We start from the raw sequence: 27,769 nt of genomic DNA, 5'->3' as shown, positions 1-27,769 counted from the left end.
TACAAGCTCTTTCGAATGACCTAATTATCAGATCTAAAAAATTAATAAATTACTTGTGTAAGCATGTATAGCATGTAACTACCATACTTATCCATATGAATAATGTGCAAGTAGATGAAATTGAAAACTAATCTTTCTTTATAATGCTGCAGGAAGTAAGATGCCCTAAAACACTAATTGTTGTGAGATGGAGATGAGATGAGAGAATGCCAGATTTAGACAGCTTTATTTTTTCCCCGTTGTTCAATTCCCAAGTGGTGATAGAGTAGCTCTGAGAGGCAGATAGTGTAGGATACATTTTTGGGAAATGCAAGCGTTTATTGCCTTCCCAGAGGAAATAAAAATGCAGGAAAACAGATTACGCTGAAATTCAGAAGGAAGAGACATATGATGGATATGTGTTTTTTCCGGATGGTTGCAGAAGTGTGTTAGCTGCTGTGCTCATGATTTGCTTCTGTAATGCAACTTTGCAATAAGTTTGGCAAACCCCAAACCTAGGATTTGTCTAAAAACCTGACACTTAATAGAAAAGGAAATGAACAGGGGAAAAAAGAGAAATTAAAGCATTACTAAAACAGTAAGAATTAGTAGTTACAAGTTTTACATAAGCGTAAGTTATTTCTTTTGTCAGATTGTGTTTTGTGTCAGCTTTATAGCAAGATTCCTAAATATTGGTTTGATTAAGTTGGAAGCCAATTCTCCATTCTGATAACATGGTTGGTCAATTGCATGAAAATTTTATATACACACATATGCATACAAAATGAATCTACTCTAAAGAAGATTAATGTTTCAAAGATAAGAATACAGATATTAATGTGTATGGACTATCATTAGACAAAAATTTTAATTCAGACTCTATTCTGTCGATCTTGAATTGGGGCGAGTTCCTATAGAATGTTATTAATAGGCTTGAGCCTGGCATCTGCAGTTTGATATGCTTGACATCTCTAACAGAAAATTAACAGAAACTGGTCAAAAATAGAATTAGGAGGCACGTGGATAATTGAAATATAAGGAAGAAGACTTATGTCTTATAAAAATACTAGTAATTAGAATTTATTATAAGTATGTGGGCAGAGGGATCCAACTGATGTTGTCTTCCAGGATTTCTAATAGGCACCCGACAAGATCCCTCACCAAAAGCTTCTAAAGAAACTAAGCAATTTGTAGAGAAACTCTTCTCATCAATGAATAACTAATAGGTGGTGACAATTAATGGTTATTTTTCATTAAGGAAAAAGGTTACCAGCAGATCCTTGCAAAGATCTCAACTTGTCAAAGTTCTCAAAAATAATCTAGAAAAGGGGTGGAGAGTGACACAAAACTTGCTACTGCAGACCTGGCCTCTCTATAGTGTAGTAAAGGAGGAGAGCTGCCTGCTAGGAGTTGCAGAAGGTTCTTGGGACACTGAACAACTGATGACGAAATGGCAAAGGAAGTTAATGTAGATGAGAATAAACAGGTACACAGGACAAAACAGTCCTAACTATACAAACATCATTCTGGGCTCTGAGTTGACAATTACCTATTAACAAGTGTTTCTCAGTGTCATAAAAGATACTTCTGTAGCAGGATCAGTTCAGCCCTCAGTAGCTCTCAAAAGGGAAAACCAAGTTTGGGCTAGAAGGGCATTTGGTCTGATCCAAGATGCCAGTTCCTATGTGCTTAGGATGCAAGAAGAGCTTTAAAGTTCAGATTTTTTTTTTTTTTTTTTTAAGGCTCTTGAAGGCTTGATTTTCAAAGTAAATGAGAAATTTCTGAATAAGTTTTTCTGCTCTTTCTGCAAGGTAAAGCTAAATATACACTTGTATAACTATAGCAGTCCAAATGCCACAGATTGTCACCAGGTTGTTCAGGTGCCATCGAAAGGATGATGGAGCCACATCTATGCCTGGGGTTTGCAAGGATTGTTCTTCTGCTTGTTCTCTTGCCACACTGAACATTGCTGAAACACCTGCTCTGCTCTGTGCAAAACCCAAAATGAGTGTCCTATGGGGAGTATTTGGGGAACCAAGCGCGCAAATGGCAGCCTGGCTGCAGAGAACCTCAGTTACTCCCTTTGGTGCCCCGGCAGCTCCCCGGCACTCCCTGCATGGAGTTCAGCTGCAGCCAGGACTTGGCCCTGCAGCACTTGTTCTCAGTTGCTATTTTGTCAGGCTGCCAGAGGGCCCGTAAGGAATGCAAGCAGGAAAAGGGAAACAGGGATTTAAAATTTTTTTTTTTTTATTTTACTGATTGCATTTCATCTAAATGTTACGAAGAAAAGACATCAGAACCTGATGGCTTTTTTCTTGGATTCATTCCCAAAGTGCAGAAAACCTTAATCAGGCCTTACGGGCTATTGCCAGCTCTCTTTGACAGCTTCACGTCTTCCTGCCTTGTGAAGAAATGAATGAATGAATGGTTGCTGTCATTTAAGTACAGCATCAGGAGGATAACATCAAGACCAAAGGGTTTATTTCAAGAATTGGCTCGTGTAGGAAGGAAACCACCACTCATGAGTCATTTGTGACATTGCTGCCAGGATATTTTACTCTGTTATGTGGAGTGCATGAGGACTGGGTATGTAGGCTCAGCACCTCTGAGAGCAAGGCAGTAGTCTGAAAGGAAGAAATACTATATTTCTGCAACAGTGCATCCAGCTGAACTCCTGTGTGTAGAGCTTTTCATCCAGGAGAAACTGAATTGTTGGCAGATAATTTTTCCTGCAAGTGGTTGTGTGCTGAGCATAATTCCCTTGCTTACATTTGGGTATTTGCATGCTATTTAGATAATTTCTAGCACTTTCTTCCTTTTTCCTAATAAACAAAAAAATAAGAAACAGCAGCAAGTATAGCTTTTGCAATCAGAAAATTCATTGTGGTGGAAACAACATGTTATCCCTAAGATATTAAGAGATTTGGCTTTACTTAAGATTTTAATCCTCCAGGCTAACAATGTGTTTTAACACTGTTCTTGACTTCAGGTTCATAGGACCTCAGACAGTAAAGTTGGTGAGGCAAGACTCTCTTTTAATGTGTGTTTGTGCAAAATGTGGAACAAAGAAATGTAGGCCCACGATTATGGCTCCTTGCCACAAGCAACTAAGTATAATAGTGACAACTTTCAGTGAGATTATTCTTTTGAGAAACACTTACTGTAGTTTATAAAACATACTATATACCTCTAGCATGCTTTTCATTTTGAAAATATTAAAAAATTAATCCCTCTTATTACTTTAGCATGGGATAAATAGGCCGCTTTTCATCTCTCATTTTATTTAATATGCTTAATGAAAACATGTGAGATCACTGACATTATAGAAACAGAGTTGGCAGCATTTTCTTACTTAGTTGGATGGAGACCTGTCACTTGGATATAGAGCTCTCTAAACCTCTAGTAAGTTATTTGCTCTCTAAAGAAGTGGTATTACTGTCTTAGGGCTGCATAAGTTTGCATTTCTAAAATTGTGTAGCATATTCTACTATTTTATTCTAAGAATATGAATCTTCCATGGATGTGCAAGCATAAAATTGGTGGGTATTTGTTCAAACAGATACAACTTGTTGTTCTGAAGTTTCTTTCACTTCCTGTGTGCAAATTTGCTCTTTCTGCCTTTGTTAACTTTTGAGAGTTACTGTAGGTTGTTTTTTTTTAATTATTATTATTATTAATTAATGATCTTAGAGGTTAACACACATGCTGTGCTCCATTGTTCTGGAGTCTACCAGAGAATGGAATCACAGCTCAGGCAACAGCAGCACTAGTTCCTCTGAATATTGAATATCCAAAGCTATCCCAGTTAATTGTGTATTTCTTGGAAAGGATATCAGATGTTATGGTTGAGAATTGCAGCCAATTTCAACTATTAGAGCTGGCTTGCAAAGGAAATTAGAGGGAGGTTATGAGTTTATCAGTGTTCTGGCTACTTTACTAACACTCTGCAGGAGCCATGCATACCTTTGGCACTTTGTTTGCCTGTGGACACCCCTAGCATGAGATATCTGATACCAGTTTGGTGCCCTGCTGTAAAAGAGAGGGGAGGGAGGTCTTTGTGTGGGGCCCCAGTGGGGCACTATAACTTGCAGCCCATCCTTGCATGTCCTGAGGCAAGCTTTCAGAGACCAGAGTGCAACCCAGTACATGGATGGAGGTGTAATGGGCTGGGAAGATAATAATATATTTTCCTACTAAAATCTTTTCCACTCTCATCTGAATAATCTAGTCTTGGTATCTGAGAGAGACTGGTTATGGAAAGAGATTGTTTGGGGACATAATCAAGTTTAACTTTTCTTTCAGCCTTCTCACTGCCTCTCAGTCTCTTGGTACTGTGCTCTGCCTCAGTTTCTTGAGGATAGAGGTACAGGTTCATCTCAATGTTCATTCAGTTTCTAGCTTTGTATTTTCAGAAGAGGATGGGATTTTGAATCAGTCACATACAGCCACTAAGGAAAGTATCATCCAGTATCATCATGGTGTCTGCTTTGGTTACTTCTGGTATGTCTAAGAAAAGGTCTCTATCTCTCTACTGCTTCTTTTAACTCTCTCTACAAAGGTCTTAGCACATACGTTTCATATCCCTTGACTATCTGCTGTATATTATAGGATTCAGTAGTACTTCAAATTTCAGATTTTCTTGATATCTTGATTACTACAATTCTTCATTTACTTCAGGAACTTTTATGAACTGTCTTGTCATAAATACTAGGGCTGCCAAACATCAGTTACCCTACCTTTTACAATCAGAGAGAAGCTTTTCAGGACTTTTGTGTTAGAAAATGGCATAAAACCACTGTGGCCATACATGGATGCTCTTGTACCTTGTGTGTGGGCATTGTGTCCAGTGCAGCAAAGCGAAGGGAAATTCAAGATCAGGATGGAGGCTTTACACAACATTCATGCGTTTATCTGGAACAACACAGTAAACATTTTAATACAGTTAACACTGGAATAAGAATTTCTGGTACCATCTGACTTTGAAGCGGTAAGTTGTACTGATCATGAATTATTTTGCTGGCATGAGGCAGTCAGGTATAAATGGCAAATAATTGTTTCACCAAGCAGCATTATTCATGATGCTCCTCGCAGCCATGAGAGGTCACAGTTCTCCAGCTGCCAGGCTTGGCAAACACATCAAGTATCAGCTCAGAAATCAGCAGCAGCTCTAACTAAGTGGCATTTTGGATCATGAGATTCTTATGGATCCTGCAGAGTGACTTTCACCCCTTAAATATATTGGTGAAACACAAGACATTTGGAAAGGTGAAATCGAGTTCTAGTGGGGTGCAGTGGGCAAAACCAAAGCACAGGGAGGACTTGATGTCTATTTCTGCCACTGTTTGTTCAGCAATTGTGAGCTGTGTTGCATCACATGCCTGTGAACCGCACAGTCCTGCACCGCTCACCCTCATGGCCACTTTGCTCCACTCTGTCGTACGCCCTTTTTACGGCCCCTGTGCCCTGCATCCCTTGGGTATTTTAATTGCATTGTCTCAGCTGCAAAAGTATTTGATTGCACTCAGTTACAGAGGAAAGGGTTGGATTTTCACTGTTTAGAGTTAGACAATAAACTTGGGAGATTTTGTTTATATTTTCATGCTTCTGTGTTGACAAATGAAGACCAGGGCTACCCAATAGGAAGTTCAGTTTTCTGGTAGCTGTCAATGGCTTTACCATCATTAAGAGGTGAAAATATATTTTCTAATAGGTGTATGTGTGTGATTCATGATTCTCCTATTTTGGTCAACAGATTTCATGCCAGGGATATACTGCAGAATGTGCAAATTATTGCTGGGGTTTTTTTGTTTGGTGTTGTGGTGGGACTTTTTTGATTTTTTTTCTTTTTTTTTTTGGCTAGAACTGGTATTTAGTGTTAGCATGCCTAGATACCTCCCTGAGGATTAATTTGTCAAACACTAAATAAAACATGTCTTCTGGCTGTTTTCTTTTTCCTAATGTTTATTTTCCATGCCAATAGAGAGGTTACTTCTTTTCTCTTTTTTTTTTTTTTTAAATAGAAAGTGGAGGGAAAGCAAGAAAAAGACTTAATAAGAGAAGAAAGATGCTGAAGAAATGAGGGATGGGGAGCCAGTCTATTGTGCACCAATTTATCACTTTCTCTTGGGAGAATAAGGAAATGACTTGTCTATAAAATTCTCATTAGCCTAAAATAAGCAAAAGTCTCTTCTGGAATCTTATTAGGCAATGTCAAATTGAGTAATAAAGGCTTGTTTTTAATGAACTCCTCAGGACCCTGGCTGAGCTTTAGCACTACTGAACTGTCTCATACAGTCAATTTCTCTATCTTCATGATATTGCTCTGTGCTGGACTGTCTGGGGAAGGAAAAAAAAGAAGGTCATTTAACAATGTTACTGCATTTGGAAAGACAAATGGCTTCCTGATCGTCAACTTGTCCACATGCCAATAACAAAATCTGCTATACTTTGCTTCTTTTGTTATTCCAGTCCAATTCCATGTGAGGATGCTTGTTTTGGAATTAATTTGATCTCTTTCAAACGAAGTCAGCCAAAGATTGGTTTATTATGTTTAAAACTAAGGTGCTCAAGTAAGGCATGCACAATATTGAAAAAAAAAATAGCTACATTAGTAAATTAGAAGTGACTTAACTATTATATCGTCATTTTTTTGTGCAGGAATTTGTGAAGTCTAGAGGATCATTTTGCCTTTATGAGGGAACTAGAAGGTAATCAGTAGTTTCCATTGCATATACAACAACTGACCAACTTCAAAGTATACAGTGGTTTGGTTTGATTCAGATAAGCAACTTTCAGCTTGCATATTTATCCAGGACTTATCTGAACTATTGGGTTGAAGTAGGTAGTAGGAACAAAACCTACAACTAACCAAAAGTTAATATTTTACATTAATAAAACACTAGCTATTCTTAAAGAAAGAAGCAGGAAAGACTGAAAAAAAAAAAAAATAGGACATACTCCTTGACTGATACGTATCACCTTAGCTCTATTAAAATTGATGTAGACTGCTGATATTGAACTTCCTCCTCTATGTTGAATCCTAAACGTTTTCCTTATGGGGTATATGTCACGGGATCTAACTTACCTATTAATGTCAAATCTGTTACTTTTGATGTACTACTTAGAACATTCTCAGGCTTTTCATGTTCTCCTCTTGAAAACCTGCTCTGTGTAGCCCTTTCTTTTAAAGTTTTGTTTAAAGTATGTATTCAGGCAGAAGTGAGGATGGCATTTCAGTGATCGTGCTAAGCTCTGATCTTTCTTGATTTATTCTTTTCTCCTGTTCTACCTTTCACATGGCAGATGGAGACAGCAAGTTAATAATATTTCCAAAGGGAATTAAAATGGCTGTTAGGAACTTGAAGTATGTTCCACTATACTTGGTTGTAGAAATTGGCATCAGGGACTTTGCTGATGCTTTTGGTCATGAGCTATTCAGCGACCTCTACTTTCCAAGTCAAGTATGATGAACCTTTCACCATGGATGAGCTAGAATAGCTCAACTGAGTTCATGCATGAAAACAGTGGATTTCAACTCACCTGAATTTAGCTGAGGCTCATGAGCTTCCGTTCTATGAATAGGTGGGCTAGGAAATTCTGCGTGTATGTTTGCAAGTGTCTGCTGAGAGATATGTATGTTGAAAGTGAGGTATGTGGGCTTTGTTTCTTTTTCCTTTTGAAGAGTGAGTGGAGGGTGTAACTCTGAGACGTACAAAGGGCAGAGTATCAGGGCACATCTCTGGTTAGGGACAGGTTAAAATCTTACCTGGATATTGTAAAACATTTCCTTTCTTGCTCTGTCTTCAGTTTGCCTGACCCTCAGGCAGCTCTCACCAAGCCTGGCTGTGTTACTGGCTGACTCTCCATGGTGTTTGTGTGTTTTCTTCAGCTGAGCATCTGCTGAAATCCAGCTCCCACTGTGCCTCACGCTGGTGCTCGCATGATGCTGCTCCGACTCCCTTATTCAACCCGCTGGCCTGTGCCAAAGCGCGGGAATGGTCTTAGTATCTCCAGTGCTTCTGCAGGCTTCTCCATCCTGGTTTCCATTTCTAGATTTTGCCTTTGCTGCCTACAAGCTCTCCCTGCCAGAGCTACTTCTGGTGTACCATGCCCTGGTGCTGCCAGCACCATGTATCAATGACAGAAGTGGCTTATGGGCAGGTGGGGTTTGGCTTCCCCCTTGCTGCTTTCCACAGGGAAAACAGCTGGCACAGCGAGGCAGAGGATTTTGTAGCATAGCTTGGATATGCACTTCAAGCAAGAACAGTGTGACTGCACAGATATACCACCTTCCTGCCTTCTCAACCAGACTAATCCTTGAACTGAAAATTTCAGTTTATTATGCACATCTGTACATGCAGATTAGCCCAGGGTCACTATCTTTCTTACAGAGAGAACACTTCAAATCAAAGAGCATAATTGGTGAGCAAATATGCAAAGCATTTTGCAGTCAGTAGTACTTTCCAACCTGGCCCTTGATTCTACATGGTGTTGAAGACACCAGACCCATCCAGTAATAAACATGCAAAGGTATTTAACAACACAGCTTGTTCCATCTTGAGAGTCAAGCACATGTGTAAACTCCTTCTCAAACCGGGACCAGTATGGCCTGGGTTTCTGCAACCTGAGAACACCAAAATGCATTGAACAGGCTCTGCTATTTGTCAGAATTTCCAGTGGGCACTAAGTGAGACTGTGCTACAAAGTCAGCTTGGTGTTTTTCAGAATGCAACTTCAAAATGCTTAAGAGGAGTATAGGGCTTCATGTTCCTCTTTTGACATGTTGCCTTGCATGCATAAGAGCTCACACAGAACTTTATTAATGCGCTGAGACTCTGAACATTTTTTTTATTATTCAAGAAAGCTTCATAGGGACTTGGCTACTTTGAAAAAGTGAGATTCAGATTAAAACTTTTTACCTTTCAATATTTATCAAAGATTAAATTATCACAGCCAGGTCTCAGACTACTGATCAATTCTTTTGAAAATGTACCTGTTTCAGCTTAGTTAAGTGAAATGGCCACAGCGTCAGCAAATTTCTCCTATGTTGCTCTGTACTGAGCCTGGAAAAATGTCTGAGTACTGCAAATCCTGAAGTACAAGTCTTCTGTTGTTTAAGATCTTAACGGGAGGCAGTTAATACATTTGGAAATGATCTCTGTATATCAGGTTTCATTTAAATTTGGGGTTGAATGCAAAATGTTTTTCTGGGTATTTCAAGTTCCTTGGCAGTTCAGAGCTGTGACCCTCGTTTTCTTATACAGTGAGCTCAAAGATTTACTGGTGTAGGGCTGATAACTTACCTTTACTTTCAGAAGGGCATAAAACGTAGCTCAAAGCAGTTTGGGACAAAGTGCACTACATAGCATAGAATGACTTAGAATAGCTGCTGAGGTAGGGTGTAGAAAGAGAATGGTGCCGTGGCCATCATTTGATTGATTGTGGTTTTGTACTTGGTGACTCTATGTTGTGTTTCAAAGTCTCTGGCAAGTCTCCCGTTGGTTTCATGGGCTCTTTGATCAAGCTCATTTTGAATAAAATAGACTGGGAAAAAACCCTTAGAGCAGTATATGGAAAAAAAGGCATTTTTTCCTGCAGAAAATGGCATACTTCTGTTTGTTTGTTTGTTTTTTCAGAAACTTTTCAGCTCTCCAGGGCAGTAATTTTGAATTGAAATAATTCTGTGTTAATAAACTAACTCTTTTAAAACAAATATTTTATTTGCAATTAGTATACATTTTCAAGTTTACTTTTCTGGTGAGCTATTTTATTATTTTCTTTGTTAACCTTTTTTGTTTTTTCTTTTGTAAAGTACCAGAAAACATTGGAAGAGTGGGAAGGGACACGAGTAGGATCATGTAATCAGAAACATGAAAATTAATGTTTTCATTTTTTTTTTTTTCAAAACACCTTAAGGAAGCTTCATTATGCGTAAAAAAAATGCATACTGATCCTGTGTATGGGCAAAACAACCTATTCGCTGTTAACAACGTTGTCATATAACACACAAAGACATATAAAGCCAAACCCTGTGGGACTCCAAAATGTCCCCACTGAGAGATTCACCACCCACACAGAAGGGCCTCATGGCTTTTAGTTTATGTGGACGTTAAGCCCTTCTGTTATGAAGGTGAAAAGGTGTAAAGGAGCAGTAGCTCTGCTGATGTCAGTGCATCTGTGATCTGTGTTGGCTGAAGAGCTCTCCTGAGGGTTTTGATTAATGGATGAGGATAGAACAGCCAGGCTGGATGATGAGAGTTTCCAGCTCTTCTCTTACCCTCTCTCCTCCCTCTCCCCTCTCCAGTGCACGGGTGGCTGAACAGCTCCTGAATGGACAGCAAAATAGCCACCAACCTCCATTTTTAGGTAAATTGTCACTGATTTTGGTTGGTCTTGCATGGCTGTAGTTTGTAAAGAGCTTGTCCGGTCATGGACCAGGAGAAGACATCTGGGAGGTGTTGCTGTAAGCCCTCCCAAGGCATGATCCCTCTCATCAGCCCCAACTCTCAGCTCTACCTCTTCTGTTAACCCAGGGTACAGGATGGGGCACCTTGAGGATGGTGCTCTGTGATCCTCAGCAGTAGCCTTCCACGGGATCATTGTATTCAGCCAGATTGACGCTTCTGTCTCTCCTAGATTGCAGTTTCGGAGGAAATACGTACAACAGCTCTATGAAATGGCACCTCCCTAGCAATCCCTGTGTTACATACCAGTGCCAGGTAAGGATATCATCAGCATCATGCTAATTGAGTTGCAGGCTTTTCCCATGAAGTTCTGAGCCTTTTTTTATCCAATCCAATCCAAGTAAGCTGAAATATTTTATACCCAAAGCACAATATGGACTTTGCATTTAAAGTCATTTAAATCTACTTGGATATGGCCAGCTATAACCAAACACTCAGAAGGACAGGTTGTATGTGACCTAAGTACCGTAATACCCAAACATTACGGAAGGAGAGGTATGCAGCTGTGCCATTTCCTGCTGTTTTGACATTGAAAGAAATCCACCCCTCCCCCCCTCTTTTTTTACTGTGCTAAACCTTTTGTGAAATACAAATTATTATTTTAGTAATTGCACACTTTCATGTGTATGTGTCCATGGATTTTACCTGGGATGTTCTTTAATAGAAACACACAATCAAATCTTTTCCTGAGCTTCTGTCCTGTTGACACAGTGGCATTTTGGGTAGCTTGCTTATCTGCAACGTTAACATTTACAAGATTTCCAGCTTTTAAGCACAAAACAAGTAATTATGTATAGTTTTATTTCTGTCTGTGAACAGACCTGCAATGTTTGATGATAATTTGATCCAGTTTTAATAATAGCAGCTACTAAGAATCACAGCTGTTGGAAAGAGGAGACATGAATGAGTATGAAGATCTTCTACAAATAAGAAAAAGATGCTTCAAGATTTTTCTCTTTTTTCTGTGATACTTCTGCTCTACAAACCCCACCCATGTTTTTAAAGACAAAAGTACTAAGAAGAATGATGTTTGAGCAGAATTATTCTGTATCCTTGCACCCAATGAAAAGATACAGCTTGAATTTAGGTAGTCTGATCACTACTAGGTACATTAAATGAGCAATTCTTTATTGCCTGTTTTAGTGTATAAATGCAAACCCAGGTTATCCTGTTTACTCTAGACCCATACATTTAAAAAACAGGTTTCCCTTGCCTCCAAATGCAAAGCTGCAAGTGGAATAAAAACCCACCATAGTAGCCTTTTGTGCACAGATCCTCACACCTAGATTTGTTCAGGAGGGCTCTTGACTTCTCGAACAAGAAGTACAGGAAATGTTAATTTACTAATACTTATCAGGCAAAGCATCAAAGATAAGCGTCGCCCCTCTACAGAACAAGATGCTTTTATCTGCTTTCTAAGTCCTTTTTTCTTCCAAGGGGAGAGGGACGAGAATGCCTTGTGTCTGGCCTGTTTTCACCAGAACTGCATGCAGATTACTGAGGTTAAGGATTCCTGATAAAGCAGGATTCCTTTTCCTAAGAAGGTGCTCAGTTTCTTACCTGATGCATTTGAAGGCAAATCCTGGGTCTGGAGTCAAGGAGACTCAAGTGGATCTTTTGACTGTGAATTAACCTGAATCCTAATACCAGGCAGCAGGTACAGAAAGAAAAGAGCTTTTGAAATCCAGTGCTCCACAGCATGTGCTATGCTTTAATTGTACCACTAGTAATTGTGGAATTTTGCTTGTTAAAGCAGCCACAGCACTAACAATGAGCATGTCTGGTCTGCTTCTTTTTCAGGAAGGAGTGATAGTAGAGTCGGAGGTACAGTGCGTTGTTCACTGCAAAAACCCTTCCAGACTCATGGGAACATGTTGTCCTGTGTGTCCAGGTGAGATTTAATGGGAAGATGCTGTTCTACAAGTGCAACTGTATTTCTAATAATAACCATCATTACCTGGGAAGCTGCCTCTAACTTCTTCATTATACTTTACAAGTTGTTAAAATGTGCAAGTTCTTAAAATGTGCTGTTTAGTGCACTGCAGTGGCCTGAAGTGCACTAAACAGCACAAGAAGAGCATGCTTAATATTTTCTAGTAGAAGACATGCAGACTAGGAGATGCATAGGCAATAGCCACATATGTATTTTCATCATTTTTCAGAGGGTTTGTCATCTGGGTTTGCCTGTCTGATGACTGGGCTTTTGTTAGAAGGCGAAAGATAGGTGTAATCCTAAAAAAGGAGACTCCCTTTTTGAAGGGGAGTGGGAATGGGTTACCTTTGTGAAGCACAGTGGCAAATTAACATGGTTTTATAGGCTAATTTGATTTTAACAGAAGTTTTGTAGGTAAGCACTGCTCCAGTTACAATATACCGGGTTTATTATATTCTAATTTGTTAAAACTTTTGCCAACATCTAATATAAACTGATGGAGTAAGTATGACTAGTAAAAAGCAAACAACTTAGGAAAGTGTTTCAAAGCCACTTTTAATGTATGACTTGACTTCGCCTTAACTTCTCTGGTGCAAATTTATCTGCCATGGAAGGATGCTTTCTTTCCCCCCAAAATATATTTTGGGCTTCTTGAGTGATTTGTGTCAGGTAGGATGGTACAATTTGCTTTTCATATTGTCCTGTGGTGGGGTGTACTGTAGCAAAAAGGCAGTATGCTATCTGGAGCTAAACTTATTCAAATGCTGTTTCCAGGTTGTATATTTGAAGGGAGGCACTACAATGAAGGAGAAGAATTTAGGCCTGAAGGAAATAAATGTACCAAGTGTTCTTGTATTGTAAGTATTTGCCTTTTGGCATTGTATCTCCCTGTATGAACTTCAAAAGGCAGATTATTATTGCCAGAACAAAGCAAAAAATATAAGGCATTCAACACTATTATGCATTCTTCTCTTGGAGCTCAGGTTTCTATTGAAGATTTTACTGCATTAATACATTATATCACTCATATTCTCAGTTTATAATCCTTTTGTCAGCCTTACACTGTACACAGACAGAGCAGGATATTTGGGAGAGGGTTGATGTGTTAAATTTGTGATGCTTTTTTTGTGATGGGATCATGCAGGGGGAGCCAGAAAGCTTTTTGGGTTTCATCTGTTGATCAACATTTATTAGATGTTTCCTTAAACAGATCTTGCACAAGGATTCCTTTCAGCTGTATGCGGCAAATGCCTTTGCTCTGAATTGCTGAGTGAGAGGGTGAGGGTAGCCTTCTTAGGCTGTCCCAGGTGGATTTTGTCTTGATGCTTAATGAAAAGGTCATATCCTGGATTTTATCCTTGACTGAAAACAATATAGAGAGGAAGTAATAATTGCATCCTTTGGGTGATGAGCACAGGCTTCTCTTTCACTTCCTTTAAGTTAAAAGATAATGCCGTATGAGTTGGGGCAGATAACTTTGACTTCATTGGTGCGATCTGTGAGACCAGTAAAATGCAAAGTTCGAATCACCGCTTTTGTTCCAATTGATGGGCTGGTTATCAGCAGAAAATGCAAGGTGTTGGAACTTTACATTTCAGGAGAAAGCTGAGAGTTTTGTCAGCACTAGGCACAGCTCTCCTTTGTCATGAAAATAAAATTTTAAAGGGAGGAGAGAATGATAGAATATAAAAAATATTGTATACATAGGCACACACATATTTAATGAAGCTGCTGCAGAGAACTTTGTTCTGTTGTTGTGGGATTGTTGTGAGGAAAAAAATCCTGGTAATCTGCAAAATTAATTTACACTAATTTGTCACTTGTCCTGTGGTGAATTAGGCTGCTCAGGTCCTTTTGTTTGAGTTTTCTTTAAGTTTTAATCCTGTAGTAATGAAAATATACTGTCACACATGTCACAGTGATATATGTATGCCTGGGCTCCTGCTCTGCTGAATGCCTCCTGTCCCAGGCTCCTTCTGTACTCGGTGGGTCCCCTTTCCAATTCAGCTTCAGCTGTAAAGCAGTAGCTTCACACTCTGGCTTTCCTCAGTCATGTTCCTCAGGGAAAGGCAGGTCTGAATGGTTGAGAAATCTGTGGAGACATGCTTAAGTCTTTTCGGTCTGTACTTTGCTTGTTTCTAAGTACTGCACAGATATTGCCTATCACCCGCTTATTGGTATGCCAATATCTCCTTCATCAACTTTCCTTTGTTCCCTAAATGTCAAAAGCAACTTTGCCAAGAAGAACATGGGAGGTGGGAGATATTTGGGAAGAGTAATATAAAGAAATATAGGAATATAGGGTCAGGACTGTTGGGCTTTCCTTGACAGTTACCAGTCTCAGCTATGTTAGAGAAGGAAATGCATCAGCAAGACATTTAAAGCCTCAAACAAGAGGCTTAATGATCTCTTCTGAGAAAAATGGTATGATGGTTTTTGGATGTTAATGGCATCTTTATAAAAAGTTCAGCTCTAATTCTGAGTCTTACTGACAGCAAAGTAAATGCCATCTATGTGTAAGACACACCTGACCTCCCTTCCTTCTCTCTGCAATGCCTGTTTTTGCTCTCTTGCCTGTTCCCTTCAGAATTTGGCTCCATGCTAATTCCTACATAATTTAAGTTCAAAACAAATAATGAGGGCATCCTCTTGGCTGTGATAGCAGTTGCTGAGTGCTTTACATCCATTCTCTTTTGGGGAGGGGTCCCCAGTAAATCTCTTAAGCAGTTGGTGGATGTCTTATTTAAAGAGACCTGTCTAGTCATGCAATGTGGTGGCAAGAAGCTTGTGTGTGATTGTGTGATGTTCTGTAACTTGTGCAGGCTTTAACAGATGAAAGGCAGCTCCTAACCACAAATTAGATTTCTTCTAGGATTTCAAATTGTAACTATTTAGTGAGTTGTTTATGGACATGTGGCAGAAGAAGCGGCACAAATTATTGCCAAGGTATTTTTGGGTTGTGGTGTAAGGATTCAAGCCACTCTCACTTCAGGGTGAATTCTGCATTTTACTTGGGCGCAAGCTTTTCTAACAGTGGATTATTCTGGACTCCATAGGTTGTCAGTATCCTTGGTATTGCCCAGGCTGGGACTGCAGGCAGCATAAAACAGGAGCAAAGTAGAGGGATGGCTGTGGTTTGTTTTTCTGGAGAGATGTAACTTGTCTTACGCTCACTTTATGTATTAAAATGAGGAATTACAAAAAGGGAATTTTACCATTGCAAAACGATGCACTCAAAAGTCATCACACATCAGCAGGCCTGGACTGTGGGACCCAGTCTTTGGAAAGCTCTTTGGTAGTTCAAGTTTGTGGTATTTTCAGCTCAAGTTGGTGCCTAATAGGTACTGCTGGGCCCTTAAAGAATGTGAAACAGTTGTTATGATGTTTAATTGTTTTTAACACGCTTTGCTTGTGTGAGTGGAGACAAAATGGGGATTTAGGAGCTGGGGATGTCTGTCTCAGTGGAGCAGACTGGCTGAGGCTTCCCCTGCACTCCTCAGCCCGGAGGGGTGGGGAAACCATGGCTGCACATGGGCAATTCACCCAGCCATTACCTGCCGCACGCTCACCTTGTTAGCACAGTTTGTTTGACGCTACTTGTGGTTCTAGTTATTGTCTGTTGAAAACCGGACCAAACTCATTCCATGTAGGTCACCAAGACAACCCATTAGCTAATAACTTTCGGGTTGCTACTGAGCCAGGCCATGCTGGCGGCAGCGAGGTGGAGATGAAAGTCCATGTATTCCATTACTGCTCTTCTGAGCGAGCCACTCCTTGGGGCGACTAAGATTTCTCGCTGAAAACGTGAATGTATCACCTCTCACTCAATGCATATTGCCTGTCAGGAGGGAACGAGCTGGCTTTTAATGACTCTGTTTCTCTGGGGAGAGGCATTTGTGTAAGAAAGGTGGACGGGATAATAGGGATCTCCTCACACCCCGGCTGAAACCCAGCTGTCTCACAATAATTCATCTGTCTGGCCTGTTCCTGGTTTTCGTGATAGGCCAGCAGCCTGTTCTAGAGAAACCTTGGATATTTTCCCTACCATAAGCACCTACTTAAATGAAGGACTGGCTGCTTTAATCAAGTGTTATTTCTCAGATACTGCTTTTACGAGGTCGAGAGTCTGTTTCTGCTTGCACAGTGAGAGCACTTGGCTTACATGTTTCCTTTCCTACAGCCTGCATTAAAATACTCAGACTGTGATTATCTTAAATGTTTTCATTTTCTCTTTTGATGTAGCACGTTTGGAAAAAAAAAAAAAAAACAACATATAGTGGAGGGGGAAGGAGGGAAAACCAGGGAGGGAGGAGAGGAGGTTTGGCAGGAAAGTGACCGTTCATGAGAGCAGTAACCATGGAGAAGCTTATCTTTAAATGGTAGTATCCAAACTCATAACTACCCCCTTTTGACTCACATCGCTGTTACCCGGACCATGGGCGCTGTGCGTTTCGGCATGCGAGGCATGCGGCGGTACGAGGTACCACCATGCTGAGAGCACGCAGCACTATGGAGACGCCCCAGCCCAGGACCTGTTTTCCTCCACACCCCCGTGGGGAGAAGGGGAATGGACCCGCTCTGGGAATGGTTGGAGGCTGGATTATGGCATTGCTGGGAGCGGGAAGGGTCATTCTGTCTGGCTGTCCTGCATGGAGGCATGTCATGGGGGCGACCATCAGCAGTGTGGTCATGCATGTTTGGTCACCAAGCAGCATCGTTTCTTAAAAGCAAAGCTGGCCTCTTAGCTGCTCTTCCGAAACAATTCAAAGCAAGTGAAACCCAAATGGCTGGAAGCAGAGCACAGGGATTTAGGACCCTTGGAGAGCTGAATTTAAAAGCAGCCTCTGCTCCATCTCCTTTGGGTCATTGGGGGCTTATACACTGCTGCTCAGGTGTGCTCAAGATGCACATGGCTCCTGGTCTGCAGGTGTACTTGTGGGTCTGTGCAGGAAATGTCTTGTCACTTATGTTCCTGAGTGCTAGGGTGCAAAAACTGCTTAATGAAAGTTTTGCACAAAGAAAAGGATATCACACCAAGAAAATCTGGTTTTAAATCAATGAGTAACAGGCATTGCAACTGTAATAAGTAATGAGAAACTACATATGTTAGTGTTTTGGACACTGAGGGTGGAATTCTTCTTGTCTAGCTCCAGCCACTCAGAAGTAATGTGTCTGGTCTGAACTGCTTATCTGGGCTCCTCTTCAGTTAATGGAGAGCGAGAGAGAGAGAGGTGGCATGGATTACTCTCTGCAGATGCCTATCTTCCTCCAATAACTACAGAGGGAGCCTACTTGGCTCCCTGGCCTCTGAGATGACTGAAGATACCTGAGATGGATCACACCCCTGCAGTCAGCTAGGTGATAAAGCATCCTGATACTGCTTTAAAGACTTGGCTTTAACAGATATTGGGAGCTGCTGAAATATGCTCCCACCCCAATGGACTGTGGGGGGGGCGGTACTCCAGTCTACTGGGAAACTCAGGGGAACACGCAATTAAATATATCCTCGGTGAAGGCTGGTAGCAGAAGCTATGTCCGAATTCAAATTTCCATCCTCAGTGCGGTGCCAAATGCTGATCTTCCCAAATTTCCATGTACTCCAGCTGCTTTGATTCAGCTCCAAACTCCAGCAGACACCGTCTTCCCGCACTTCAGGGGCTAAGAAATGGAGACAGAGTTCTAGTCAGGGGTGGAAAAGGAAAGAGTTGGTCTTTTGGTAGGAGGAGTGTTCACTTTCTCGAAGTTAGTGACATAAACAGAAGTGGTTGGCTTACGGGTAGATGCAAATGGAGAGTAGTAAATATTCAGAAATGGGATGTGGAGGAGTGCTCACCATGTCTCTCTGGGAACCCCCTATAATTTTGTCTGCAGATTTTTTGCAAGGCTAGAAAGTTTGGTTTTCTGACTAACCTAATAAAAACACAGTCTTCCAAGTAGGTGAAGACGTGTGGCTGTGCAGGTAGGTGTGGAAGGCCAAGGACTTCATCAAGAAAAGTAACGTGGCACAGAGACACAGAATGTCCTGTTATTTATTTTTATTTTATTTTCTTCAGACTTCAAAAAGTATACCCATTTCCATGGGGATTGTACACTACATGTGCCATGTCTGAAATATTAAATTCCTTTAATTTTGGAAATATCAAAGTTAAAAAAAAAATAGTTTGAACATTTTAAAAAAAATCTATTAGAAAATAACTGAGTGTTTTTTCTTTTCTCCCATTGACATGCGTAGCCATTTTTAATCTTTCTTTTGATTTCTCTCAAAAAATGTAAAAATTTTCTCAAAAAATGTGTCTGAGAAAAAGTTGAAAATAATTTTAATAGAAGTCATGGAGTAAAGTTAAAAATAAGTTTAATTACTGCTTTTCTGAAATACAAGTAAACACTGGAATGGCAATGCAAGTGGGCATAATTTAGTGTAATTATTCAGTGTAAATTATTCATATTCATAAGCACTTCAAATCTCAGACTTTAGAAAGCATCTTTCTGTGGCAAGATCTCATTTCCTCCCTCTGTGGATGTTTGAATTTTGTCCTCCATCCCTCCCACTTGCAGAGCTTCATAGCTCACCTACTCTGGGCGTGTTCCCAGCTCAGGCTGCAGAAACTCTTTGTCATACTTTTTTAGTTTTGGTGAGGACTGAAGGAGTCTTTATGTGCAGTGAGGGACTGTGTCCAGTTTGGGCACATTTCCAGGGGTGCAAAAGCATTGAACATCTTCCTGAAGATCTAGGTGACTCTTTAAGGATCACGGGCACAGAAGATGCAGCATCTTTCTCATATCTCTTCCTTCCTCAGAGCCTTTTGCTTGTCTGTCCTGCTCTTCGGGATTTGGTTCAAATTTACTTTCCATGCGTCAGCACAGTCCATGCTCCTCTGGCTGTGCAGTCAGTGGGGTCTACCTCCAGTTTTTCTTCCTTCTTTTCCACTTATGGCCACCAGTGAAAGATGAGTGCTCATGGTGCTTTATATTGTAGGATATCATATCATATTTCTGTCCCCAATAGAAGAAAGTGTGGAAGAAGCATGTGAAAAAAGATAAAAGCATGATTTGGCAGATTACTGAGGGGAATTTTTCCTGCTAGAAAAGAAGGGTGGAAATGCTGAGGAACTGGATGAAGGAGCTCTGTCTTTATAAGACTGTTGTTTAGACAGAGACTGTTTTTCCAGTTTATTGATCCAAGATGTTTTGGGGATAATTAATGAATTAAGTTATACCTGAAGCCTGAAGAGCCTAAGTAAATGCTGATTAACAACACCCCCTGACTGGGTATTGCATGAACAACCTCTTCCAGTACAGAGAAAGAGTGTCCAGGACTTCTTATAATTTAAAGGAAAAGAATGCACAGAGCATATAAAGAAAAAAAATAAAATAATGCTGGTTGACCACTTTTAAATGGTCATAGTAAAGGCTTTTACCTTGAGTGTAGGTTGCTGTCATTCTTGAGCGCAAAAGAACAGAGTTTATGCTGTCAGCTGTCTGTCTCCTGCCGTGTTCAACTTTTCCTAATTAACAGGCTGAGATTGATTGTCCTTATTAACAAAGAAGAATGAAGTACATAGAAGAGAGCTGTTAACAGGCAGCCGCTGATGAGTGCACTATTTTTTATTGGCGTTGGGCTGTAATGAAGACTGCAAACATCTCTGCTATAACTCACTCCTTGCAAAGGCAATGAACTATCTTGGAGGGGTAACAAAGCAGTAAGACAGCAGAAAACAAAGAACTTGGTTAAATTAAGCAAACAAAAAAAGAAAAAGGGGTCTTGCTGGCCAGCAGGGGATGAAAGGGTTGCACGTGGTTTCAGAAGTCTCTGGTGAAGACAAAGGTTTTATGTGAGGCGGCTGTAGCACTTCTTGTAAGTGGCTTCAAATGGGAATGCGTGTGGCATCTCCTGGGAACACTTCTGTGCAGAATTGATTTGGGTCTAAAAGATTCCCACAAGTTGTGGTAGGAAGCAGTAAAAGCAATAGCTTGTCAATTAACAGGGCCTTTGTTTGCCAAATATTTTATGGAGAGTCCAAAACTCTTCTGGCTGGTGTTACAATGAAGGAAAGGCTGAGAGGAGTAGGAGTGCTCGGCTTTCATGTTTGTCACCCTTTCAGTTTAAATAAACTTGGATGTCACAGGTTTGGGAGTTGTTATCTGTTAACAATAGTTAATGATTTTAAACTTGCATGCAGCTCTCCGTGTTCTGAGACAAGATGTCTTAGTATGCACAATACTGCTAAATGCATTTACACAAGAGGGCTTAATTAACTGCATGACACCTACTTGTTTTCCTTTGTCCAATTTTCAAAAGTAAAAAGAAATTAAAAAAAAAAAAATTGGATGCAATACATTGCTGCATGTGGGGTTTCAGGTTTTAGATATTTTCCCTTTCTCAAGACTGACCTCTGCATTACTTTGTTTACCATATTTTTTTACTTAATCATGCTGTGGCCGCTGACTTTGTTCATATTTAATGTGTTTTGTAGAAGACGTAAAGTGAAACTTGGCATCATTAAGTTTGAATTGCTGTTGAGATCTAGTGCAATTGCCAATTCCATCGTGACTTCATATCAGTTTGGCTAAATTCTTCTTGCTCTTTCCACTGCATCCTACACCATTGCTTTTGTTTTCTGCCCTGGAAGCACTTTGTGTTGATAAAGGAGGAAGTTTCCAACCCTACCTGATAAACTATTCTCCAGCTGGGATGTGTGATAAATTGACATTGCTTACAACAAACCAGTCATATAGAAAGACTCCTTGGATTCAACTTTTTAAATGTTAATGGACATATTTATTACTTGTATTGCCTTATTTAATGATGAGAGATGAATATGTTGCATAGTCAAGGGGAGAAAAATGATACCCAGCAAATTATTTTCAGGATTGTGACAGGCTATAACTTTTTAATACAACTCATACTTTTAGGCTGAGAGCAGGATAGACAGAATAATTCACTGCCTGTCAAAAGATACATGGGAAACAGAAAAAAAAAATCTTTGAGATGTGACAGTGATTTAGTTATTCTGCCTTTAACCTGTCAGAAATAAAATTTGACTAGGAACCAGGCTATCATAACATCTTTGGCACTCTGCTGTGGGTACATCAATCTGAAGGAAAGATGCAGAAATCCTTGTGGGCAAGTCAGGGTTAGAGCCAGCAGTGGGATGTACGCTCCCAGCTTCCACCATAAGTGCATAAATATGAAAGGTGAGTCTTTAAAAATACTTTCTAATTCTAGGGATAGAAACTGCCTGGATGTCTTAACTTTCTTCCAGGAAGTCACACTCTTACGGTACCTGAACTTCTGTCCCAAACATGACTAGAACACCATTAAACTTGACAATCCCAAGCTTCATTGAAAACCCAAGAAGTTTTCAGCTCTCTGCCAGGAGCTTCGTAATGAAGCACTGAGATTTTCTACAGAAAGCAGATGTGTGTGTGGGGGTTTTGTTGATTTTTTTTTTTTTTTCTTTTTAAACTGAAGTTTAGTGGAATTACTCAATATTTTGCGCTAAAATAATTGAAATGGAAAAATTTCTTTCTCACCCTCCTACTTGGATGTCAGAGCCAATGCAATTGAAAGGGCAAACTCCAGATATCCAGCAGGCTTAGATCTGATGTTTGAGGTGTCTGAGCACAAAAGGATTTGATGGGTTTTCTGGTTTTTTTTGTTTGTTTGTTTTCTTTTTCCAGAACACAGTAATAGGAGTTTTCTGAGAGTAGCACAGAAGCTAATGTGCCCTTGCCAATAGTGTCTTTCTTCACAGGAAAAAACAGAGCTGGCCTCAGCTCTGAGTCCATAACAGTGAGGAGAGTCTTATTGTTTTTACCGTCCTCTGCCTTGCACCCAAATATTCAACATGCTGAACAAGAATTTGAAAACTAGACAGTGTATGTGAAAATAATTAATTCCAAGAAGTCTAAGGATTTTGTGCTTTTCAGTGCTTGGTCTGTTCTCTGCTCCCTCTCCTAGTTGCAGCATAACTTTCATTCTCCTGGATGCAGCTGAATAGCAATTCTTCCTAGCAATCTCAGTTGCTGATGTACTATTTGTTCTTTCAGCAGACAGCTGAACTGCCCCTGCCCTCTGTCTTTTGAGGTGATTTTTTTTTTGTTTTTAAGTTCTCCAAGGTTCCTGCAATTACCATTCTTCCCCCATCTAGGTTTTTTAGTGTTGCACTTAAGCAAGTATGGCTATATACATGCCTGGTACCATGCAGGGAGGGGAAAACATCTTCTACTATCCTCTGCTCTCTGTAGTTGACATGCACGTGTAAAATCTCTTATCAGTAGTACTTGAACAGTCAGTATCTGCTACTATGACGTCTTTTTGACTGTGAACCTGATTCTAACACAGTGAGCACTTTTATAAAGTAGCTAAATGGGAATAGGACCCATAAAAGTTGACACCTGGTGGAAACCGATCCAGGCAGGCATTTTCTTTCCCCGTGGTGTTGTTACATTCCTTGTGGTCAGCAGTAACAGCTCTGCAACCTGAAGTATGGGCTGCAGGGTTTTATGCTGTGTTCAAATAGGCATTGCTTGAAGCTTTAGTGTTTGTGGTGTTTGGAGGACACTTTCTCGCTTTCTGAGTATTCAGTACAGCAGAGGTAACACCAAGCAATTCTATAAAATGAGGAGTAAGTTGCAGGCTAATCTGAGGGCTGAGGGGGGTGGAGGGAGAAGAAACATGCTTGTACATCAGCAGAAATATCATGAGCCTTAGTCAACCTGTGTAGCACATTTGCTGTTGTTCCTGCGACTGGTTTTGCATTATTTCTCTGAGTCAGACAAGAGGCTAATAATATGATGCCAAAAAGTACTTCTTGCAGTTTTCATAATGAGTGCCTGTGTTTCTATTTCTAAACATCTTGTCTTGCTGCTTGTCACTGCTGTCAGTCTCTGGGAAATCCTTTATCTCAGACTGTCTTCAAACTTACGGAAAGAGAAGGTGGCAAAGTTCCCAAAGTAGACTTGGGTGTTGCCTGCTTGTTCCTTGATATGGCTCTTCAGACTTTAGTGAGTATCCCGGTATACTATAATTACAATATTTTTTTTCTTCCTGTCTGATTTTGTGTGTAGGGCAATGGATTTCAAACAGGAAGGATGTTCCCTTCTCAGGATGAGACAAAGTTTAGCGGAGTCATGCTTAGGGAATAATTTTTTCCTTCATGATGTAGTGGTTGCAAAACAACATGTAAAGCACATGGTGCTCCAAGGGGAACAAACAGGGCTCAGACTCACTGGGACCCTGGAGCTGCTTCAGCAAAGGAAGGTGCCAGTTTTCCCATCAAAACCCAGAGGTATCCAGATGGTACAGATAAAAATCTGCAATTTCCAGCTCCCTACTAATTCCTTCATTTTGAACTTTATCTTTTTTTTTTCCTAAATACTTAAATTTGTTAAAGTGAGGTAGCACACATAAGATGTGTGCTGGAAGTGGGCAGATGAAAGCAGAGGCAAAAAAAAATATTGTAATTTCTAGTGTACAGGATTTGTACAGTATTTGTGCTCTTGCAAGCAAAGTAAACCAGTCATACTGGAAGAAGGAGCTTTAAGTCAGTATCACAAAAATAATTTCTAAAATCTCATTTGAAATTCATATCAACTTTTATCAGACGGAAGATTTTCTCCTAGGAGTGACACTTGCCCATGGAAAGAAAATGAAAATAAAATATAGCATACCACACATGCCTAGTCAGAATGACATGAAATATTAGTATCTAGAATGTCAACAAGCGTATTTGTCATTCCACTACAGAATAAATAACAATTTAATATTATTAATGAAAAATTATTTCAGCACACAATCTCTGGGTCTTGCATAATATCAAGATGTATTCAACTCTGTTTCCCTATTTCCCCAATGCTGAACAGTAATTCGGACAAAATTTAGTCTTCTATAACAGCTTGCAAAATTACCACTTTAATAAATCAGAATCAATATGTTGAAAATGTGTAGGAGTGTGGAGTGTGACAATGTGTCTTCAACAGCCAGAACACCAGAATGAGGACGTGTCAGCCCTATGAAATATTATCAAGATGTTCCTCTCCAGTCTGTTGACAGAAATTAAATTGAGGTTGTTTTTTTTTTTTTTTTTGACAACTCAGAGTTTCAACATTTCAGTGCAGAAAGAGAAGAAATGAAAAGAAACAGGATGGAAATTTTCAAACATGGAAGCCGATGATTGTGCTCTTAGTTTTGGGTTTTGGTTCCAAAATCTAAACAGCCTCATATAAGACAGTGCTGAACATCACCACCTCTTAGTCCAGTAAGAAAGTCTAAACAGCGCTGGCTTTGAAACCCTGGCCCTAGACAAAAAGTTTGTTCCAGCCCTTTTAAACTTGATTTCACTTAGACTTGATGTCTCCTCCTTTTATCTGAATTAAACAATGCTGAACTTAAAAGGTGACAAATATTAAAATGAATGTGGTTTTCTATGATAAAGTTGAGATAGCTCTGTTTGTAAAAATATAATCTGGGAGCTAGGTTAAGTGGTATAAAAATGAGAAACTAATTGCCTCCGCTGCATAATTTTATCACCTTTTGCTAAAACAATGTCAAAACAGCAGACTGCTGTCTTTGGAGATTGCTGTGTCCTATCTCTAAATTTTGAAAAAACAGAGTTGTTTTTCATGTAATCCTGCATGACCCACAATTTCCTGGTTTAATTAGGTTCATTTCAGCAGTGTTAACTCAGGGATGGATTGACTCCTGCATTTGTAACTTACGGTTTTGGTATTGAAGAGCCAAATACTGGCAAACATTACAGTAGCATCTTGCATAATGGCTTGGAGGCCAAATGGGAAATTTAGTCTAAATAGATTGTTTTGTCATATCACCAAAAAAAAAAAAAAAGGCAATGCGATAGGGGAGGGGGGTGGTGAGAGATACTGTTTATTTAAACAAACAAACAAACAAAACGGGAAGACCCCCCCAGTGAAATGGAGAAAGTATTTTTGGAGGGAGGTACTTCTATGTATGTGACTGCATATGACTGTATTGGTATTTTGTGCGCACGCCGGTGGGTGCCCATACATGAGTGTGTGTGAGTGCGTGTGTTAGTGTGCTTGCTGATGTCTGCGTGTGTGTGCACCGAGGTCCGTGCCCCTCTCGATGTCCTTGTATGGGTGTCCACGAGTGTGCGACCCCGCTGGTCCCTCCACCGACTGCCGGGGGTGGGTGTGTGACACCGCCCCGCCGCAGGGCGGCGCTGCCGGGCGCGGCCCTGTCGGGCAGGCGGGAGCTCCGCGCTGTTGCCCAGCGCCACCTGGCGGCGGCGGCGGGGAGCGCTCCTGCGGGGAGGGAGGGGGCGGGGGGCGGGAGGGGCGCAAGCTGTGGCTAGTCCTGGCATCACGGCCCTTTTTAAAGTATTCACTTTAAAATCATGAATTTTCAGAATGGCCCACCTTCTTCACATCGGGATTTGTCAGGGTTGCCTCATGGGCTCAGTGCTAGTCAGGCCTGACGAGGAGATGTGTCACACCAAGGTGCGCACAAGATCCATTGCCAAAAAGTGGCAGGCAAGTGACAGGGCAAACAGCCGCCAAATTATCCCCTGACCCTGGTGGAGCCACTCACGGGGCTGCGTGGGGTGGGAGAGGTGGGAGAGGTGAAGCCTCGCCTGGGCAAAAGGTATTTGGTTCCTGTGCCCAGGTGCACATGGGGCGCAGAAAGAGAAATTCAGTTCTGAGTGAGACAAAAGGAGAAGTTACCCCAAGTGGAGGTAACTAACCGTACCAGTAGAAAGGTGCTGTGAAGTGCTACAAGCAGCCTGACAGGCTGTCCCGGAGTTCAGAAACTCCTAAGCAGAGAAATGGCCAGCTATGACTAAACAGACAATTAATAACAGACATTTAATGAAAACCATATTCAGAAACTCTATCAGCTCTGTTTCTGCATACAGTAAACCTCCATTTTAAATATAATTTCCTAGAACCTAGAAGTACTTGATATTTTTTTGTGTGTTTGAGCTAACTTCCTAGCTGGTGGTGTTACCATGTAGGTGTTTTGATGCCTTTTAATAGTGCTTCTGTTCTCTGCTGTTACTTCTCCCAATACTGATTTATCTGATGATTAAACTTGGATCAAAGGGGTAAAACTGTTGGATTTGATTTCTGGTGACAGTGCAGTTTTTAAAGTAAACTTTTGCATATATATTGATAAAAAATTTGCAATACTGGAATAGTGAGCATTAATAGATGGCTTTTGGGTTCCAGCCTAATTAAAGTGATGGGAGGATACAAGTGAAAGAAATCTAAACAGTTGTGCTCTGCTGGGAATTTAAAAAAGGCAGTACTGAGTCAGAGTCCAGTCAGCTGCAAGTGCTAAATTTGAGCTGTTATTTATTATCAGAATGAAGATAAATGAAATCACCAGTCATTAGCTCACAATGTGTAAAGAGCTCCGAAATGTCTTTATGCACACAGCAGAGTCCCAGGTGGCTGCTGCAGCTAGCACTGCTCAGCACAGCCTTCTCGCAGCAGTTAGCAGGATGCAGTGGGTTTGCTGCAGGGTTGTCCACATTTGACTTACCTTCTCTTCAGCTAATTTCTTTTTCTTTTCCACTTTCCTTTCACTCCCTTTCCCTCTAGTAGAGAATGACTTGGTAATCCTGGGAAAAAGCTCCCTACCTGATTTTCTGTTGGGGCAACCCTGGATGCCGTGTGCTTGGCTTCTCATAGGGAGACAAGAGAGCTGTTTTCTTTGAGTCATCACCGATTCACTCACAATTGACTATTTACAAGGAAATATCTTGGGCTACTTAACCAGTGTCTTTGTGTTCACTAGGACTCTTATGGATGCCTTTCCATTGTGCATGTTGCTACACTAACCTGTTCAAGTGCTTTCTGAACCCTCTGTTTGCTTGTTCAGACATAAGGATCCACAGACCGAGGCAAGACAAAGGTTCATCTGGGCAAGTGGCTTGTCTCCAGCAGTTGCTATAAGGAGATGTTAATTCCTAATTCTGCATGTAAAGTTTTATCACAATTTCTTCAGATGAATGTGTGAGATGCTGAGGCCAGGAATGCACTAATTAATAAGTGTAGTAGAAATATCAACTATACAACCTTTGGTAGGCCAGACTGACTTCATCCCTTCAGCGTTATGTAGAGCCCCATTATGCAGTTAGAAGTCAGAAGGTCAAAGGCATTTTACCTTTGGATGTAGTTAGAAGAAGTGTCATGGGTTTTTCTCTAGGCCTTCCCACTCCTCTAAGAAGTCACAGTGGGAGGCCGAGAGGTGGAGGACAATGCCATCTCAAGCAGCAGAAGCTACAGAGTCTGTCTTCAGGATGCAGAGCAAGACTGGCTTCTTTTAGGACAAGTAGAAGATGCCTGAGATATTTGGGCAGTTGAGGGGGATCATTTGTTATGTACCAAAAGCTTAATTATGAATTTCGGA

The 27,769-nt window shown here is 40.6% G+C and overlaps 1 protein-coding gene across 3 annotated transcripts in view; it reads left to right on the top strand.

Moving 5' to 3' along the window:
* BMPER (BMP binding endothelial regulator) overlaps positions 1-27,769 on the top strand; it is a 149,530-nt gene that overhangs the window by 28,181 nt on the left and 93,580 nt on the right. For all 3 annotated transcript variants that reach the window (XM_082046621.1, XM_082046622.1, XM_082046623.1), the window contains 3 exons: positions 10,615-10,697; positions 12,243-12,333; positions 13,150-13,232. In XM_082046621.1, coding sequence (XP_081902747.1) covers positions 10,615-10,697; positions 12,243-12,333; positions 13,150-13,232 — 257 coding nt within the window. The remainder of the gene's footprint in view (positions 1-10,614; positions 10,698-12,242; positions 12,334-13,149; positions 13,233-27,769) is intronic.

This window comes from Streptopelia decaocto (assembly GCF_964273445.1).
Source record: "Streptopelia decaocto genome assembly, chromosome: 2".
Classification (NCBI taxonomy): Eukaryota; Metazoa; Chordata; class Aves; order Columbiformes; family Columbidae; genus Streptopelia; species Streptopelia decaocto.
This window is presented reverse-complemented; position numbering and strand designations above follow the sequence as displayed.